The sequence below is a fragment of the Parasteatoda tepidariorum genome, chromosome 5 (genome assembly GCF_043381705.1).
Source record: "Parasteatoda tepidariorum isolate YZ-2023 chromosome 5, CAS_Ptep_4.0, whole genome shotgun sequence".
Taxonomy (NCBI): domain Eukaryota; kingdom Metazoa; phylum Arthropoda; class Arachnida; order Araneae; family Theridiidae; genus Parasteatoda; species Parasteatoda tepidariorum.
In genome coordinates this window covers 47397289-47418720 of record NC_092208.1, presented here as the reverse complement: position 1 = coordinate 47418720, position 21432 = coordinate 47397289, and the positions used below count along the sequence as shown (strand labels likewise).

Sequence of the window (21432 nt, the reverse complement as noted above, 5' to 3'; positions counted from 1 at the left end):
TCCCAGTTAAATGATGAAGAGTAATATTAAAAAAATTAAGAAAGTAGTACCCTGCTATTTAGACTTTTACATTGTTTGAAAAGTGCGAAGTTTAATGTAATGTAAACGAACGATCAATTAGAAGGAAATTGAGTAGTATTGATTTTATTAAGAGTATAAGATAGATAAATATATTTCCTAGTTAAATGATGAAGAGTAATATTGAAAAAATTAAGAAAGTAGTATGCTGCTATTTAGAGTTCTACATTGTTTGAAAAGTGCGAAGTTTAATGAAAAATGAACGGAGTTAAATCAATTACAAGGAAATTGAGTTGTATTGATTTTATTAGGGATATAAGATAGATAAATATATTTCTTAGTTAAAAGGATGAAGGGTAATATTAAAAAAAGTGTAGAATAAAAAATTGTTTTAACTTAAAGAGGAATAGTTAATTATGACTAAAACATATATTCATAGACTCTAATATTAAGTTGCCACAAAACGTAATAGTTTTCTTTTAAAACTTTTTTAAACAGAGCGAATTACACTGGAGAACATTTTGTTGTGTTGCATTAAATTTTTTGTCTGATCTTAGATACTTTCGTATCACGGATTTTAAATCTGCAATCGGTTTTTATCTCTCCAACTATTTCTTATGTGCTTATTAGTGCTTATCCTGTTACGTGCTCATAACAGGAAAACGCCCCCACCCACGTATGAAGACATTCCAAGATAATGGTTCGAAAGCAATTTTAATTCTGACAATGTGCCCTAACTCCTCTGGAAGCTTGCAGCAACATTTACTTTACATCCTGTTATGCATAAAGTTTTTAATCTTGTACATTTCGACAAAAAATACACTAAAAATGTCTTTTAAAAAACTGCAGCTTTAGAAGTAAAGCTAATTTCAGATTTAAAATACTTAAACCCGAATTAGATATTTTCATAAATTCAAGTGTTTGTGCATATGCAACTACAAATTTGTTCTTCCATGTAATTTAATAAAAATGTTGAAATTTGATATATAATGAAATAAAGACTAAATACGCAAGTCCTAAATCTAACGGAAACTATACTTTAAAAATGCATGCAAGCAGTTAGAATGTTGAGTAAAATTAAAGGAAAATTTTTAGAATTGTCGGGTTTGCTATAATAAACACCGTTTTGAAAAGATGCTATTTTAACTTCGACGAATGCTTGTTACGCCTATACGCTCGTTAGAATAAAATACATCTTATTTCTTATTTTTATAAATTTCAAATTATAATTTAAATAAATGTGTTTTTCCCATAAGGTTTGTTTTGCCAAATGCTTCATTTTCGCTCTTTCTGATACACAAACGTTTGTCAGAGGTGTTTGAGCAGTTGACGTAGATTTTTTATAAAGCATATTTTCCATACTTTTATCATTATTTTCTATCAATTTAATCCAAAATAAGGATAAAATACTGCATTTAGCATTTTAAAAAAATGTATGGCTATAAAATAGCATGAAACACTGATGTTTTTTTTCTGAATTAAAGGTCAAATCCTCCAAACGCGGCTCACTTCCAAATGATAATTTTTCAAATTTACAGTAATTTAGATCTAACAAAAACAGTTACTCATCATTGAAATTTCTTTTATGTTTATAAACTCAATCATTGATGAATTTTTGAATAGGAATAAAAAAATTTTTTTTTTCAAACTATTTTGTTGGGAATTTTATATTTTAGTGCAAGTGTAATTCCAATAATCTTACAGATTTTTTTAATAACTATTAGACTGTTTTTACAATTAAAACTTACCAAAGTATATTTTTACTTGTAATTAGATCTTCAGAAAAGAAATCAATGTTTGAAAGGTTCACCTCGACAAAGGGTTAATTAATAGGAAAAGAAATGATCGCAATTTTTTTATAGTGAGGGTTTCTACAAGTTATATATATTAGTGTTATTTTATTGAAATAATCATCGACGTTCAGAAGCAATGCACCCAAAGGATCGGTACTTTATACCGTAATGTGATCTGGGATTTTTTAAAGTATACTGCCAGAAATTGTGTCTCTTGCTGAAAAGACAAATTAATCTAACAATAAACTAAGAAAAAAGAAAGCGGGGTCACAATAACAACTTAAAGCTGTGAGTTTCCTATTTATTCAAAAGGTAAATTCCCTGAGGGAAAAATAAACTGGATTTAAATGCTCAAACTTATAGTATTCAACTCTTAAGAAATTAACCATGCGTCAAACCAATTGCTTATAATTTAAATCACGGAGAAAAAAATTTGGTAAAATTAAAATACTTGTATAGTAATGACATTTCTGCTAAAAAATGTAATTCGGTTAATAAAACCAAAAGATACGGTATTAAAACCATCCATTTGGAAATTTTATCATTCGTATGGTAACAGTTTACTGAGTTTTCATTACCACACATTTAGTAAGAAAACAAAACTGAGAACAAAATAAATGGTTTTTATGCTTCTAAGGTTTCATATATTATAAAACTATATATTAATGTTAATTGTACAAAAATATTAGCCAAAGCGCAATTTCTGTGCTTTTTGGTGTTCTCATAAAGCCAGAAACGAAATTTTCATATTTTGGCAGTTTTTTACCATTGCCATTTACCATTTTTTCTCAGTGTATATATTAAAAAAAAAAAACTAACAGATACTGCTTTTTTTAAAAAAAAATCATTTTAATTTTCAAAAAATATAATGTGCACGAAATGTTTTACTTAACTAAAATATGCATTGATTTTATTTAGATCACGTAAGGAATTATCAAGAGTATAGCTTTTAAAACATTTTTACGCACCATGGAGGAGTAGGTACATAGCAAAATGTATAAAACCCTGAAATATTTTTGGTGTTAATGAAATTTAATTAAACATTCAATGGTGACAAGTTACATTGCATATCAACAGCATTATTTGTGCTGAATGCATTTAAAATTATTTTGTAGGATGACATACCTGGTTACCAGACCTTCCTTTAGCCACAACGATAAAAATGTATAATCAAAGGATTTCTGCAGGTTATTTGGACTTTTCAAAATAGCCTAGAAAAGTTGAAAGAAGAAATGAATTTTGACTTTCATAAATTAATTTCATAATATATTTAAAGAGTGTCATTCATTTTTACAAAAAAATTATGCGAAATGTTTCGAAAAAAAATTTTACTAATGTAACAGGGTGAAGAAATGTGGTATACATAAAAATAACACATTTGTACAACTCTAGTAGACAGTGATAAAAATTAACTTTGGTTCATAAAAGTAATTCTTCTACAAAATGTTTTTAAATTCAACGGTTTTAAGGGTCTTGTCTGACTTCGCCTAACCTCGAAGAATTCGGAGCAACATCAACAAGTTGAAAATTATCAAATGTATCTCATTTTTTTAGAATAATAAAAGAGTTTTCAAAATCAATTTTAATTAATTCTTCGATGTAAAAAAATCCTTATTCATCTTAATTAAGTAGTGCTTATTCTATATATATATATATATATATACTTAACGTTCCACGTAACGTCCTTAGTACGTGCTTGGTAGGGCACATCACGAAGTAAGCAATAATATTCTTTTGTCTGATGCGCTACTATCAAGTGGAAAATACAGGAACTTGAAAAAAAAGACTATTTAGAAACATTGCTAACGAACAACTGAAATGTAAAAATTTCACCTTAAGAAAAAGTTCGATTTATTACTATGCTGCTGTCTTATTGAAAAGTCAACGTTAGCGACAAAAAATTCATCTATGGGATTTTTACATACTTGGTAATTTCGTAGAATAAGTTACAAATTACAAAAAAAAAAATACATTTTTCAAAAATAAATTTCGGTAATTAGTTTTCAACCGTTTTATTTTAGGAATAATCGCATTAGTAATAGAAAGAAAATAGTTGTCAAGTCGCCTTTTTCGAAATCTATCGTAAAGCACTTTAGTTTTTTTTTTCTTTCTTAATTGCATGGCAGTATAGTTTCGCACAGTTTGACCATGACCTTGAAAATAAGTTTGTAATGATTTATTACCGATTCACGAATGTTTTTACTTGTAGAAACAAGAAAGTGATGGTTTTATATGCTTGCTTTTATGGTTTTATACTGGTTTAAAGGTGCCCGGGGTGAAGGCCCGAAGCCACGCACCAAAAGTTTATATTCGAATTCCCGCTATTTCATGATTCCATTTTTTATTATCTTAAATTACATTTGATCAAAATGATAATATTACTATACTTTTGAATGAAGAGTCATTTTAATATTATGTCTGGATTTTTAGCGACTTAAAATAAAATGTAACTTTCCAATTTGTTTATTTTCCAATCTTTTTAATATTTCTTTATCTTCAAATCAAGTTTTGCAAATAATAATCAACATCTTCAAACTATTTTTCTACTAAGTATTTCTTCAGTCTGAAACTAATTGACCATAGATAAAATTAAGAAAATTTTAAAAATTCAAGCTTTAAACATTTTAAAAAAAAGCTTTTTGTTAATTACCTCAAATAATTCTGGAGAGAAGCAAAATACAATTGGTCTCAAACCAGACCAAAAGTAAAAAACTCCGGTCTTCAGTTGCTGATGAATGTTGCACATTCCTCTTAGGCATTGGAAAAATACTGAAAAATATTAGAAATAAATTAGTTAACTATTAATGATTCAAACAAAACAATGCACATTGTTAATTGCATGATGTCCAAAAAGCACACGATGCTTTTGAATTTTTCTCTGTAATTTTTTGTCCTAAGAAACCTAAAACATGTTACAAATTTACTAATATTTTGAATATTCTATTGCAGAGTACCAAACATAGATGTTAAATATTTTATTCTTTGTATTTAAGCTGACGAAAGCAAATATTTGGATTTTAAATCGTCCTTAAAAAGTAATAAGACGCAAACAAAAATACATTTAAAGTATTTTCAAATGTAATTTTGTTTGAAATCAAATCCTTAGATTACTATTACATTGCTGGAATTTTCATTCTAAAATTACGGTAAAATTACAGCAGCCAATCTATCCATCCAATTAGCTGTAAAGTTTACTGCAAAGAATGTTTTTTTACCAACTACATTCTCGAAACCTTTGACGACTATTATGGTTTTAAAAAAAACATGAATACAAAATTATACTGTTTTTAACCATTTGCAACTAGCATGGTTTCGAATCCGTAAATAATATTTTAAATTATACATTAGAGATAGGCTTTTTGTTAGGTAATGGGCATTGCTGTGGTTGACTTGAGTTTTGTCAAATGTAACATGGAATGTAATTTAGATATCTTGTATTTCAAGTTTATTATTAATATGAGATGGGAAATACTAGACTTTTGCTTGCAAAACAGCATTATGATGCTGTCATCTATGCCTGAATTAGAGTAAAATGTTCTAATAGTCCAGGGTCACAAAATGGGGAGTTCAGGGCATTGGTGACTTTATGTACTAAAGGATGGAAGTATTGTGGTGTCAACGCTAGGACTCGATGATGAGACAGATTAGCTTTTTAGATAATAATATGTACCCACCTGCAAGGAACCAAGTGCCTTCATTAGATGAGACGAATTGGTGCTGTAAAATCATGGTTGTTTAACAGTATTAAGTGAAAGCAGTTAATAAACGGTTTTTCTTTAGCTAACAGTTTGAATACCATGTTATTTAGGCTTATTCGACTGTTTTGTTGGAATATGGTTGTATAACAATTAAATAAAATGTTATTTAACAATTTTTTCGAGAAATTGTATTTAATTCCTAATCCGAATTTATAATTACCTAGTTAAAATGTCTTACTTTACTAGAAATAAAGTTAAGACAAACACATTCCATTGTTTTGAAAAATCTTAATACTTAATAATCTTAATAAAGTTCTTAAGCCATTGTTCAGTAATTCAATAATAATGAGTTTATTTGGAAAAATAAAATAAAAATGTGTAAGAAAATTTTACATTTTTTTATGATGAACTTCCGGCGTGATAGACACATGCCTTTTAAAAACAAAGAGACATGAAATGTTTTCCGTAGTAAACAAATCAAATTTTTATTCTTAAATGTTATTATTGTCACAAACCTATTTATTTTCATCAACAATCACAATCTTTCAATCATGCTGTCAACAAAATTAAGTCATTTTTAACCTACTTTGTCATTGTTCATTTGTAGATGTAATTATCTTTTGATGAGTTTGAATGAAAATGATTAAAATATAAATTTTTTTTTTAATTTTTAAAGCAAATTTTGCGCTTCGTTGTATGTTAATTATTTAACTAAATTAATTGGGATTACCTATAAAAAATCTGTAACTTTTCTTTTAAAAGACAAAATGTCTTTTGTTTTACTTTTTAATCATGCAAATTGCTGGAAAATTTAAAAATTATTTGGGTGAATCTTAAATAAGAGGAAATAAAGTAACTTACTTAAAGTTCTAATTCGCCTAACATTTCTGCAACTCCTGGGTCTTTATACATTAATAATTTGTACTTATGTTGATATTAAGCAATAATATTTTACAGAAAAAACTTTTAATTTAATTTTTACTAGGGATGTTGTTTGTTAAGCGGAATAATCTAAAATCCTTTTTATGTCTGCAACAACTTATTTAAACTACAGAACCTTTTTAAATTTTAAAACAATTTTTAAATTTTTCTTACAAAAATATATCTTATTTTTCATATCACTTACTAGTTTTTAAATTTTTTTTCTTCTTCAGAGTATTGCAAATGTCCAAGTGGCACTTAAAAATGGAATCTAACAGAAATGTATCATGCATGTAATTAAACTCTAAACTCGTTATGCTCATTCATTAAAAAACTTGACCTTATAATATGAAATCTAGAAAAATTAAAACATTTACGGAGACAGAAAATTCTACAAAATTACCTTACTGTAATAATAATTATGGCAAAAAAAGCATGATTGTGGTTACGTTATTAAGACCATTAAATTGATAATTTTTCCGATCATACACTGGTTATCATAAATTAAGGAAAATTCACAAAAATCGCGATAACTCAAGAAATTACACATGGAATTTTATGAAACTTACCCACAATATACAACACATAGTAAGGTATTAAACAACATAAAAAGAAATTATCAGACATTAATAGTAGTATAGAAATTAGCACATGTATAAAATAAACAAATTGGAAGTATCGGTTTGCAATAGAAAAAGTACCTTTAATATGGAATATGATTGCCTCTAGAAGCAATACAGCACAAACAGCGATGTGTGATGCTTTCAATTATGCGGTCTATCAGTTCAATAGGAAGTGAGAGCCATTGCTCTTGTAAAGCAGTTGCAAGCGTGGCAAGGGTCTGAGGGGGCGGATTGATGGCAGATACACGCCTCCCTAGAGCATCCCAAACGTGCTCGATAGGATTCAAGTCCGGGGATCGAGCTGGCCACTCCATGCGAGTAATTGTTTCCTGTTGAAGATAATCATCAACAATGCGAGCTCTGTGTGGTCTTGCATTATCGTCCTGTAACAGGAAGCAATCACCAATTGCCCCGGCATATGGGCGCACATAAGCATCAAGGATGTTGTCTCGATAAACCTGAGCATTCACGGTTCCCCTTGGAAAGACATGGAGGTATGTGCGCCCTCCTAAGGATATGCCTCCCCAAACACAGACACTGCCTCTTCCGTATGCATCTCTTTCACGGATGTTTGATGGATGATAACGGGTCCCAGGTTCTCTCCATATCAAATAACGTCTACTGTCACTTTCTAGACTAAACCTGGACTCATCCGTAAAGAGAACAGGCCTCCATTGATCTGACGTCCAGTGGACATGTTGTCGGGCCCACTGCAAACGGTCTCTCCTATGGCGTGATGTGAGCGGCACGCAAATGGCTGGTCGTCTCGCATACAGACCACCTTCGTGGAGCCTTCTGCGCACAGTTGACGTTGACACCAACCTTCCGGTGGCTGCAGCAAGAGAGGATCTAAGATGTGTCGGAGTAGCGGTTCTATTCCTGCGTGCACTTAATGTCAAATATCGGTCATCGGCACTGGTCGTAACAGTTGGCCGTCCTTGACTGAACCTCCTAGATGCCGAATCTGTGGTTTGAAATTGCCTCCAAAGTCTATGAACCACAGATGGACTCACATTTAGCCATCTGGCCACTTCTGATTGACTCTGCCCTGCCTCTAGTCTCCCGATGGCTCTCCATCGTAGTTCTTCAGGCAAATGATGCCTAGAGGTCATTATTACGAATTGGCTATCTCAGATTTTCAATGTCGCAATCACAGTAAAATTTGTGTGCTTTCTCTCAAACTTGGACTTTTATGCTCCAGGCAGATGACGTAAGCCGAGTGCAGCGCCACTAATTTGCATATTGCAATTTTACTCAGCTACTCTTAGTGGACAACATATGCAAATTTTGCACGGTTTGGCTTACTTTTGAAAGAGTTATCGCTATTTTTGTGATTTTTCCTTAATTTATGATAACCAGTGTATTATAGCAGTTTACCAGTAATTCTGGTGTTAAAAATTATGGTTTTTATTTTCGAACATTTGATAAATTTAACCAATTAAATGGTTCTTATGCCATGCTCTAAGAGATCATACAAAAAGTTATCAAACTTATCACATATTTTAAAGCGATATTTTATTGTTAATTTTACCGAAATCATTACCAAATCAGTTCAATAGAAATTACCGAGCTTTTTTAGTCTTCCATAGAACCTTGAACATAGTAAACTTTATTGTATTTTTATAGTTTTGACCATAATGTTTCTCTAACAGTTAAATAATACTAAAAATAACCAACAGGAAGAAACATCTGTTAATAAACAAGAATGTTAGGTAACAAAGTAGGCATGCAGTCTGTTAAAATAATCAGTCATATATTTTTTTTTAAAGAAATATTAGTTTTTGTCATGTATAAGGGAGGTATATGTTGTATATATTTTACAACACAGACGCAATTTCGATATATAATATTAAAAGCATGGAGGAGTTTTTGCCCATATCCAAATCCTACTCACCCTCTTATTTTTTTTAAAGATATACATTATACAAAGGCAATTTTGACATGTATTTTGCTATGTGCAACATTTTTGTTTAGTGGCAAATTTTATACAACATTTTACGTTTATACAACTTTTTTGTGGTTCACAGTTTCAAAATGGAAATAGTTTCAAATAGCAAGAATGGAACATTGAAATAAAATTTAGAAGTAATCCTGTAACAATTCTTTGAAATCAAGTGAATTAATCATTATTACAGCAATAAAATTACAATAAGGAAGAAAAGAAAAAAGAATTATGTCTTGCAGTAGGAAGAAATACGTCAAATACCGTACATATTAATCAAGTAAAAACACCCCTTTTCTGAGAAGTTATTATCTTACTGACTTTTCTTTTTAGTTTTATTTTGTTAAGACATCAAAGAGTTTCAAGTACGTAGAATAGAAATTACTTGCAGTTGACCACCTGCTACTATAGCTTTCTCAATTATTTTATCAGGTTCTCATAAGTTTAACCCCTCCGAACTTAAGTGTCAGGCACACTGAATATGAACTTTAACCCTCTCTTACTTGAATTATTTTAAGATAGAAGTTGAGGTCAAAAATCAAATGAAAGAATTAGTCGCTAAATCTCCTTTTAATGTAAACAAAATTGTTACTTGACAGATAATTTTGATAATAATTAAATATTTTTATCATTTAAATTTTAATACAATCGAATAATTCACTAATCTTTCATTATAATTTAAAACTTCTTCTGGCTTCTCGTATGAACATTTTATTAAAGAAAATATAATTTTATTTATCTAATTATCTTAATTTTATCGTTATTTGTTCAAAAAGTTACATTTAAATGAACCCAAAAAATAGCTGTTTTATAACTTAATGGTGTCCATATAAGCGAGTTTGACAAGTTACTCTGAGTCATTAAAATACATAAAATAACAAAATATGCGAATATTTAAAAGCAAACTTCAAAAATAATAACGAAGAAACGTAAAATGGTTATAAAACTAAGATGATCTAACTTAATTATTCAAAATGCGCACGAACAGCCACTTCATAATAAGGCTGTCTCTCTAGTTGCATTCTGTAACAGTTCTGCATGGTTACGGGCTGCTATGAAATTCTCAATTCTTATGATGTGCCTTTTTTATAGTAATTTTTTTACATGATAAAAACGATATCAAAAGTTAACATAAGACATTTAATTCAATTCAATATCTTATTCGGGATGAGCATTTCACGATAATCTGGTTCAAAGCATTCCCTCAACAAACCATTGCGTGCCAGGGGGCCATAGGGGTTAATGCTTCACAACTTTGTGACAAACGTCATGACAGTAGCAATGTGGTCAGCAATGCGCACAGGTCACCTTTATTTCGCAAACCAGTAACAAACCCATCAATCTGGAGCTGGTAGAGGTTCCAGCCGCAAATGGAGATCAATGACAGCATAATGATTCAACAACAAAGTTATCATCATTATGGTAAAATTCCAAAATTATCAATGAGCATATTTTTCTGGGAGGTTAAGAATTAAAAAAGTATACTGTTTATTGTAACTTCATAATGTTCACTGTCTATGCGTTCCAACAATATGAGCTTAGAAGTTGAATATTTGTATGAAAATAATGTTTTGAATATAGATTTATTAAAAATTCTGTACTCTATTGCAGGGCTATGGAGTCGAAGTCGGAATCAGACTTTTGTGTAAAATGAGTCGGAGTCTTGGAGTTTGACTCCGACTCCAGTTTTGGTGGATAATTTGAATTTTAAATGAGAGTAAAGTGAATTGAAAAACAAATAATGACAAATTGAGCTATTATTTCTATTTTTTTACTAAATACATGAATATTTAGTTATGTTTATCGACATATTAATAAATAAATTAAGAGAAAGGAAATTAATAGTTATGAATGAGTTCTACTGGGTTCAATATATGCATATCATACAACACCGAATTTGTTGCATGACTAACAAAATTAAAAGGTAAAGAAAATCATCTATGAACTTTCTCTAAGAATAAACTTATTCTCAGAACAATCAAAATATTCAAATCAGGACACTCAGACTGCAGACATTTCAACTGAAAAATTTGTGAGCAGTATTTAAAAAAAAAGCTAAGACAAAACGAGTGAAAATAAATTACAAAAGAGCCTTTAAATATAAAAATGAGAAAATTCTACACAGCCCTTAAAGAAATAGAGAAATGTGATCGTTCTTGCAAAACACCTCTTTTAGAGCTTACGCGAATCCATTCTGAAAAGTTGTCCTAACAGTAACAGCTCTTCCTCTTACTCAAGTTAGTGTGTCTAGACAACACTCTGCTCTGACATTTTTTAAATCGAATCTACGGTCCTCTATCAGAGAAGATCTTGCCAAATCTGTACGGTTTATTATGATTTAATAAAGTCAGTTTTTCCATTTCACAATAAATGCTAATTAATAAAAATAATCTGCTATGTCATAAATTCTTGTTTTTTTCTGTAGAATCTTTTACTTCTCTTATATTTGAAAAATATAAGCTCTAACACACAAACAAGTTTACATATCTATGAAGGAGTCAGAGTCTTTAGGTTTAAAATTTTAGGAGTCAGATTCTCTTATATTTAAAAAATATAAGCTCCAACACTCAAACAATTTTACATATGTATGAAGGAGTCAGTGTCTTTGAGTTTAAAATTTCCAGGAGTCAGATTCGGAGATAGGTCATTTTCCTTAAGGACTCTATACCCCTGCTCCATGCCCCTCAAACAAAAAATAATTTCTTTATATCAAATACAGGAACTATTCCTGTTGAATGTTAAATAAAAGGTATTCAATGGAGATCAAAAAATATTTAAATGAAAGCATACATGCTCAAAAATAAAGTCATCCGGAGATCAGAATAATGATACGTATAACAAATATTATGCAAACCTCAGATCAAAACTATAAATGAAACAATATGCAGAAATTCTAAAAATGAATGAAAACTTTTTTTCCTAGTAGCAGTAGCAGAAAGAAAGCCGTCAATTACCTTCTACATCAATCAGATAAAGACACCCCTTTCCTCTGAAAAGCAATAATCTTGCCTTCTTTTTCTTGCAGATTCTACTGTACAGGGATGTTAAAGAGTAAGGAGAAAGGGGTGGTACTGTAACCAATTAAGAAAATACATGCCAGGTACAAAAGTGACCACCTGCTTCGTTATCTTTTCAAAATATGACAGATATTACGGTGAAGATTGAAAAGGAAGTCTAGAGAGAAATGAATAAGAAGCCTCCTTTTTAAGAAAAGAAAAAAAGAAATTAAGTCAAAATTATGACCTCTGGAATAACTCTGGAATTAATTATTTCTTTTTTTAATTTCGCACTCAGACAGTTAATAAAGTTAAAATTTAATAACATGTTTAAAACAGGTTTTTATAATTAAAATAATTTTATTTTTCTTAAGTGTACCCAACGGCGTGCGATGACGTGAATACTATTTCTATTATATAATTTTTGATCTGTAGATGTGTAAGAAATTTAAGAATTGTAAAATGTATAAAAACAAATTCTAGAAAATAAATAAACTGAGTCAAAATGATGTGTTTATGTTCTCTGATATTGCGTTTGAATACTTCTATTTAATTACTTCTTTATAGCCCAAGTCAACATGTTTAATGGCTTTTCATTCATAAACCAACATAATCTTGATGGTAACCATCAATAATTTCATCATGAGCCATTACATTTTCAATGGTAACCAATAAAAATAACCAGCACCCCAATGTAGGAATTCGGACTTATTTATGAAGATCCAACATAGGAATAGCAACTTGTTTCGATGGTTTGTTCATGTTTAACCATCAGAAATTTCATCATTATTTCTTAAAAATCAAGTGTTGAAACGTTCATGAACCACCATCATCCAAATGTAGGAATTTGGACAGATTTATGGTGGTCCAATATAAAAAAGCCAAATTGTTTTGATGGTAAATTCCTGAGAACCAACAAAAATATCCATTAAACCATCATGGAAATGTATATTTGGAACCATCGGGGACCATCATAGATCATCAGATATTGTTGGTCTATGAGAATCCAACTTCTCTTGATGGTCAACCATCACAGCATTAAATTACAATTTTCCATGACAGAAGGATGGAAGTTTGCTGGCATATCACAAAACATGAACGTATAACGAAAAATGATGGATGATGGTGACCATCAAATAATGTTGGGCCATCATGAATTGCAATGACGTCAACAGAAAACATCAAAACGTTTTGATGGAACCATCTAGTACTTTGACTTGGGAGAATCCATTTCTCAGACAATAAAAAACAGACATTATATTTTAAATACTTAGACAGTTTAGTTAGAAATAAATTGCATGTTAAAGTAGGTTTAAATATATAGTTAAAATGTAGGTTATATCTCAATTAATATTACATATTCTTAATAAATTAATAATTATATATTATTAAAATCAGTAAATTAATGTGATCAATGTATCATAATACGATTATTGACATGAATTTAGAGAGTAATTCAATAGCAAGTTTAAATATTAAATATATAAGTTTTAAACAAGCTTATATAAGTTTCTAAATATATAGGTTTTAAACATCAAATATATAATGTTAATAAATTTTAAACAAGCTTTAGTTTTAGAGAAAATGGCTTAAATTTTGGGAAATAACTTCTTCAAAGTTGCTTTTGTTATAAAAGTCAATGTTATAAATGGAAAAAAAAACATGAAAAAAAAGATCTATTGCTTTCTGTGAGTTTCTAAATTTATAAAACTTCCGGTGACTGTTAACAACTTATGCAAATTTTTAAACTTGAAATATTAATTTTTTTTATAGCTCCTAACCATTTTTTTTCCTTTTATTTTACTGTTTATTCTCTCCTTCGAAAATGATTGTTTTTATTTTCAATTTCAGCTCATTTTACTATCACTTTTCGTTGTTATTAACTATATATTTAACTGATAAACTAATACAGTAAAATATTTTAGAATTGTAAAAGTTTCTTAACGATAACATGAGACACAAAATTTTTAAATCTGTTTAGGCATGTGTAACTATAATTTAAAATTAAAAAAAAAATTTATAATTGTTTTTTCAATATTTGCTTTGTACTTAAAACATTACTATTAAATAAATAATTATTATTTATATTAATTTTTAAAAATATCATTAGAAGATTTTTATTAATTAATTAATTAACTAATTTTTTTGCGTTCCTCAGTACAAACTATAACTACAAAAATGGCTAATAATGTATCTAATTTAATGATATTGCAATAATATCAAAATTACAAGTATTATATATTAAAAGTAATTGTTACTTCTCTAAGCTAAGATAGTAGAAATTTAATATGCATAACCCAATTTTTTTCTCTTCATAATTATTATTTGATATTATTTTCTGAATGATTTTTTAGAATATAATCTGGATATTTAGAATTGGTATTTGTACAAAAAAAAAGACTGCTATTATGCAAAAAAAAAATGTAGCAGCATGTTAAATTTGACCTTATAGACGCATGATGTATAAATACTTGACTCCAAATTCGATTTTCAGATTTTTTTAAAATTATTATTGAAGCAGTGAAAAAGAGTAGCAACTTCCGACACTCTCCTATGAATATTTTATCAAAAGCATTTTTACAGTGTTAGAAACTTCGTAGAAAGAATTTCTAAATAACAATTCCTTTAATTGTCATTTTACCATATTCAAATGTAACAGTCAAATACTCATAAATAAGATGGAATTCAAACTACAAACTGTGAGTAAAACCGTTTTTAGCCGGGAACGACAGATTAGCCGGGAGGGCTAATCTGTCGTTCTCCTGACTGACAGAATGGGGGTTCATGTTCCAGCGTTCACACAAAAATATTTCCTCTATTCCCGTCAAAGCATGAATAGACATGCCATCCTCTGTTTGTGACCCGCAATCTTCAATGCCCATAACTGAACGAAAACTCCATTGTCCAGTTAAAATGTTCTTTTACTGTTTTGAAGCCATGCTAATTGTAAATGGTTGAAAAACCGTACGGTTCTGTATTCACGTTTTTATAACTACACTACTTGTAAATGGGCTCAAAATCGTAAAGATAAAAAATGTGCATCGCCGTAAATTTTACGGTTTAGTTAGTTGGAAAGACAGCCTTAGAATAAAAATTCTACCAGTGAAGGAAAAACAATGATTTTAAAACTACAAACTTTTGCAGCTCAATTCAATTCTATAATAAAAATGATTAGTTATAAAAATATCCCATCCTATTTACTATTTTAAAGAAATGTAAATTTTATTAAGTATTTTATGCAAATCGTAGAACTCTCCATTTTAAATATCTAATTTCAAAACAAAAAGTAAAAAATAAAATAGCATGTCATCAAACTAAGTTCAAAGTAATAAATTAAATTTACCTAATGCTTTTTTTAATACTCTTTACCAAAATATTAAACACATTTCAGAAAACACGACGTTCATTTTTCTTAGAAATCTAATGAAAGCTCCTGCTGTGTAAAATCAAAATTGACGGCGTTTCAGATTAAGGCCACTGTCACAAATAATTCATGCTAAATTTTCTGATGCATTAAAATTACTGAAAATAAAAATATATGAAAGTTAAGCAGCTTTTTTTTTGCAATGTGCTTTTGAATAAAAACCATTTTCTTCTGCAGTTAAAAAAATATTGTTAAAGTGTAGTTTTTACAGCATTCTCTTAATTCTTCGATGCAGATGGGACCTATGTCTCCTTTTTATATATTTTCTCCTGAAACTCTAATTACAAGTAAAACTGTATTTAGGTATCTTGTAACTATAAAAGCAATTAATAGTTACCTAAAAAATTTGATAGACTAGAATAATTTTTGTACTAAAATATAACATTAAAAAAAGTAGTTTCAAAACTTTTCTCTTCTGTCATATTCAAAAATTTATCAATACATAATTTTGTAAATTAAAGAAGTTTCCGAGATGAATAACTATAGTTTCTCTTTGATCTAAATAACTGCTAATAAGTGCAAATTTGAAAAATTATAGATTGGTAGTATTATAAATTACATTATTAGTATTGAAGATACATCAGTATTGGGAAAATTTTACCAGCAAAGCAGAAAAAGTGTCACGCTGTATTTCATAACTATAAGTTATTATAGCTAAATATAATATTTTTGACCAAAATTAATGTAAAATAATGAAAAAAGTATGAAAAATAAGTTTAATAAAAATCCTTTTGAATCCCTAGGAACGTGTTACAGAATCTGTTAGTCTTAAAAAAATATCGTTCTCCACACATGATTTTCGTTTAGCTATTTGTAACTTATTATGCACCAGAATTCTTCCGTAATTTTTATAATTTTATTATTTGTATAATTAAACTAAACACAAACTTCCTTTACACGCATTACTTTTTTAAAAAATATTCTTTAATTATTTAGCAAATCCTCTTCTATTATTTTGTATCTTGTTCAGTATTCAGAATATGATCATTATGGCAAATGTATTGTTTAATGTTCCTACAGATTTCTTGGGATATAAATTAATGAAAAGTGCGGTAAAATTTGGATAAATTTTTCTGACAAATTAATTTCGATATTTTTTAACGATATTAAGAATATTAAAAATATTTTTTATTTTATTTATTTTACGTGAAATTAAGCCCCGTTATAGGAGAAAATTTCGATGCATGCAATAAATATGTTTTAAAGAAATTAAAACTGATAGTCATATGTTTTATAATAAAGAAATTTTTAAAGAAAATTTAAATGACGCTATTATAATTTTGAATAACTATATTTAAAGACTGGTTTTTAACCCGGCCAGCGAAAGAATGTGCAGAGATCCAGAAATGTGCAATTATATATTTTTTAATCCTGTCCTGTTGAATTAATGAAGGAGAATTCTTCTATAAATTCTTGCTTAATGCACGTTTAAATTGTTTTAAATGCTGGCTTCGCACTACAATCTAAGAATCATACCTATATTGTTGATTGAATATATAATTTCAAGTTGCACTTAAAGTGAATTTCAGTGATTATTTTTTTTAAGTATTTTTTTCAAAATGTTAAAACATAAATCAGCATTATTATTACTTTAAATAACGCATTTATTCTTATTCGTAAGAATAATAATCAAACGTGAAGATTTTTTTTTTATCAAAATAAAGTTTAAAACTATTTTTGTCTTATATGATTTTAAAATTCGTTACAAAAGTAGTTTGTGAATATTACTATGCATTTAAAATACAAATCATGTAATTGAAATTTCCTTTGACAAATTTTCAGCTTTCTTGGGAATTTTATTTTTGAAAATAAATATTTATCATATTGTTTTAATGGGTAGAAAGTTTCCAGGAAATATAAGTTTGAATAGAAGTTACGCCCTAAGTATTCAAAATGTTTTATGAATGTAGATGAAATGTTTTAATAACGCTACAAAAAATAAATATTTTTATGTTTTTAGATAGAAATTAAAACATATCAGAGGCTAGATTAAATTTTCAATAAAAAATGATCTGAAACAATAATTGGCCAAAGAAGAAAGGGGATATAAGTTTGCTGCAGTTTAATTAAGGCAAAAAAAAACAAAACGTGTACAGAAAATGAAGGCATAGCTTTTTTTATTAAACCTTTATTTATATTTTTCAGTGTTTATAATCTTTATACTTTGTTTACTACTTATTGCAATGTAATTTACAATGCAGCTTTTAATCTTTACTGTACTCTGGTTTAAACCTCTCTCCTAATTTATTTTTGAGATTAGAATCAAAACATACTGTAATAGTAATAATACTGACTTTGTTTATGATCAAGGTTTGCTGAAGAGAGTTGAGACCTGAATAAATTTTATGTAACTAAGAAGGCTACATTACTCTCTTAGTTCCTTTCTGTTTGTTTCGCAATTCGAGGTCGTTTAGCTTCCCATTGGATATTTATTTATTTTAATTTATGTTTATGTGAGAGTTTGAACTCCTTAAAAAATGAAGACTTAACAAAAAGCAACATATACATTATGAAACTTTTGATTTATAGTCAAATAATTTAATTTATATTCATTATAATTTGATTTGTAGGTGTTTTAACGTTACATGGAAATTACATTCAAAACGAAAGATTTGCATAATTATATATTTCATATATTACACATAATTATAAATTTCATATAACTATAAATTTTAATTAATTATAAAATTCCATTTCTGTAATCAGAACAGTTAAAAGTATTTTAATCCAAGATAAGCGCTCAAAATATATATAAAAAACAACGCATAAGTCAGAAATTCAAGAAAAAAAGAATTAAAAAAAAACAAGCATGTTGGTTTTAGTTAATAAAATGCTTGTCTCTTCTACGTTAATGATAAAGAATCATTCAATCTTCAATACATTTAAATAAACCTGCGTAGATTAAAAACCATGATTAAGTGTAAATCTTACTATCTCACAATATTCGTTGTGCTTAAATTTAAAACTTTTTAACTAAAGAGCTTAGTAGAAGAAGTTTTGTCATGACATAGGTAAAGAAAAATTTAGATTTTTTAATATGTTTCTTATTTTATGCTTATTAGCCAATAAAAAAATAATTTGTTTAACTAGCTTTTTATTTTCGCAGCTTTCCGTGAAAAGATTTGCAGAAATTTAAAACTACAAGAAATTAAACATTGTGTCCGGAGAGTTGAAATAAGTGTTAAGCTGAATTAGTGAGTCAGAACTTAGTGGAAACACAATGAAGGCAAGACATAATATTTATTCATATAATTAGTTAATTTATTTATTTAATTAATTAATGTAAATAATCTATTTGTTCAATTAATTAATTTATATAATTAATTAAGTAATTATTACACATAATTAATGCAATTAATTACTATAATTAATTAATATAATTAATTAATTTTTATATTAACTTATACATTTTACACCTAGTTTAGTCGAGTTCACCAAAAATTTTCACTCACAACCTTTAATCTCTCAGCTCTTTAATAATCAACACAGTGTTAAATGTTTTTTTCTTCCTTTTTTTTAAATAAATGAAAAGGCGAATAGGAGTAGTAAGCGAAACCGTAAACAACTATTCCTGGCTATTTTCATCGGAGCAGCTCAAAAAAGATTTTTTTTAAAAAATGTACATTTCTAAGTTATATCTCCTTTCAAATTTCTTATTAAACTCTTTTATATCATTACTTACTTAAATTTTACCAGAGAAATGTCCTAATTTGTTGAAAATAAATTATCATTCTCCTAATAGCAACAACTTACAAAAACTTAACTCTAATTTAGTCATTACATGTGTTAAAAGTGAAAAGGCAGGAAAGTTATGAGCTTGGCAATGAATCACATTATTTTAAATTGTAAATTCAAGACGTTAGAGTAAAAACAAGTTAGATTAAGTTATATTTAGAAATATTTTTCTAATATTTTTATTATTATATTTGTGATATGAAATAAAAAAAAAACGTTTCAATTACGCTGCTTTGAATGCAAAGGTTTTTTTTAAAATTGAAAGTTTAAAATACCAAAATTAAAGGTTTTAAATAAATTGATTTTGCTGACCTCCGTTATAAATCCTAAGAGTTTTTGAAATTATAAAGTTAATAACAGAAAACATGGAAAATTTAGAGAAAAAAATTTACATTGTAAAACTAGTTTTACACAATTTTATAAAGGAAACATAAGAAAATAATTATATTTTAAATACCGTCATAGTCCTCACGAAATATTATTTTATCTTTATATCTTTTTTATAATTTCATATTTTACAATAATTATAAAATGCAATATACTTTATATAATCTTTCTATGAATCGTATAACAAACAAAATAATCATACAATTGAAAACAATTTTTTGCTAGACAGTATTAACATTTCTTTCTCATGCCAGGAAAATTTTAAAATTCCTTTAACTTTCAAACATCACCTCGACTTAGAACTTTGCAAATATAATAAAAGATATGAAAACCATGATTATAATTAGATTTAATATGAATTAACCTTTCTTTTCAAAACATGCACAGAAGAGAGAATTAATGTTAATCTCGTAGGATAAAAAATAGTTTTTTGAAGAATAATAATAACGTATAAAGATCAGGCATAAATTTTTAAAAAAATTGATAAAAAATATGCAGTTTGATTTTTATTATTCATTTTTAAATTGTTTAAGTATAGTTTTACTCCATGCAAAGAAAACAAAATGTTGTATTCAGTTTTAATGCAGAAAAAGAAACTAACAACCTCTTAAATTATTTATTTTCTTCGGAATAAAACTGTTAAACAAATTTTACAGCATAACATGAATAATGAAAACCAACTAAGATAATAACTATTACAATTTCTGAAGTTAAAAATATGTAAAATAAATAATCTTAATGCATTTTACTTACATACGTTGGAATCAGTTGCAGTATTTTTAAAAACAGATAACAAAATTGCTGATGTCATCAAAACATGAAATTTGCATTTAGATGTTGGAATTGTATCTAAATTCCACACATTATACTTCCACCAAATCCAATGAATCGTAGTAATTAACAAACCAATTAGCAAAGGTGCAAGAACAGGCCAAAGATGAAAAATCCTTGTGATTATTGGCACATTAGGAGATTCCAACTCAACCACGGAACTCATGCCTGTTTATTGCAAGCAACCAAATCGACATGAATTGAATGATTATCGTTGAAAAGATAACGAAGAAAAAATTGACTTTGAAGGATTTGAAAGCAAAACTAGATGTTTTGTTTCCCCCGCTTCTGGTACGTTCGGCATATTGTCACCATGACGTCAGAATGCGAATGGTAAACGTCATTTCCTGTTCTCATAAGTGTTTATTGAATGGGTGGTTGTGAAAAAGCTGTTTCGGTTTTGATTTCTTAGCACTCTTTCTGTTGGGGCAGAAATGCGGTAGGATTTTCCAGTAGTTTCAGATCTCATTTTTAATGAATGACAGAATTCACTTTCTTTAGTTCCGCATTTTAAACCGATCGAAATCTTAGCTCAGGAAAATCAATGATGCAAACTAATTTTTATAAAGTGTTTAACTAGTTTAAAGCTTAAGTGTTTTTAAAAGACTTTAAGATTTGACCAAAACAAAAACCATATAAATGATTTTCGTAAATTTATTGAAATATAATGAAAATATGAACTACTCATTGCCTGTTGGTAGAGGTAATTTATCTTTTATGCATTCAATTCACATCGATAATGTTTCTTAGTAATGGTGTGTTAAAAAGCTGTTAATGAATTTGCTTTTAACTTTTTCTGTGATTATAAAAATTTTTAAAAAAAATCGTCGATTGCTTTTTTTGACGAAAAATAATAGATGTTACTATAAATCCGATAGTTATTTTTAAATTAACGGTGGAAATTGCCTATCTTAAGACAATTATTTTCTTGTTATTGTTAGCTTTTGTAATCCAAATTATAGGGGGTAACCGCAATCTGGGCAATATGGTCCTCATAGTTTGGTTAGGAGTGTGATCCAAAGTTTGGACCCCCTAATGTTAATTTTAGTTTTTGCGTATTTCAC

General features: G+C 28.1%; 1 protein-coding gene across 1 annotated transcript in view; it reads right to left on the bottom strand.

The window, feature by feature from the left end:
- LOC107438881 (cytochrome P450 4C1) overlaps positions 1-20657 on the bottom strand; it is a 50075-nt gene extending 29418 nt beyond the window's left edge. Inside the window, exons 1-3 of the mRNA XM_043039186.2 lie at positions 20291-20657; positions 4462-4580; positions 2937-3022 (exon numbers count right to left, since the gene is read on the bottom strand). Of these exons, the coding sequence (XP_042895120.1) occupies positions 2937-3022; positions 4462-4580; positions 20291-20534 (449 nt within the window). The 5' untranslated portion in view covers positions 20535-20657. The remainder of the gene's footprint in view (positions 1-2936; positions 3023-4461; positions 4581-20290) is intronic.
- Positions 20658-21432: the final 775 nt, after the last annotated feature.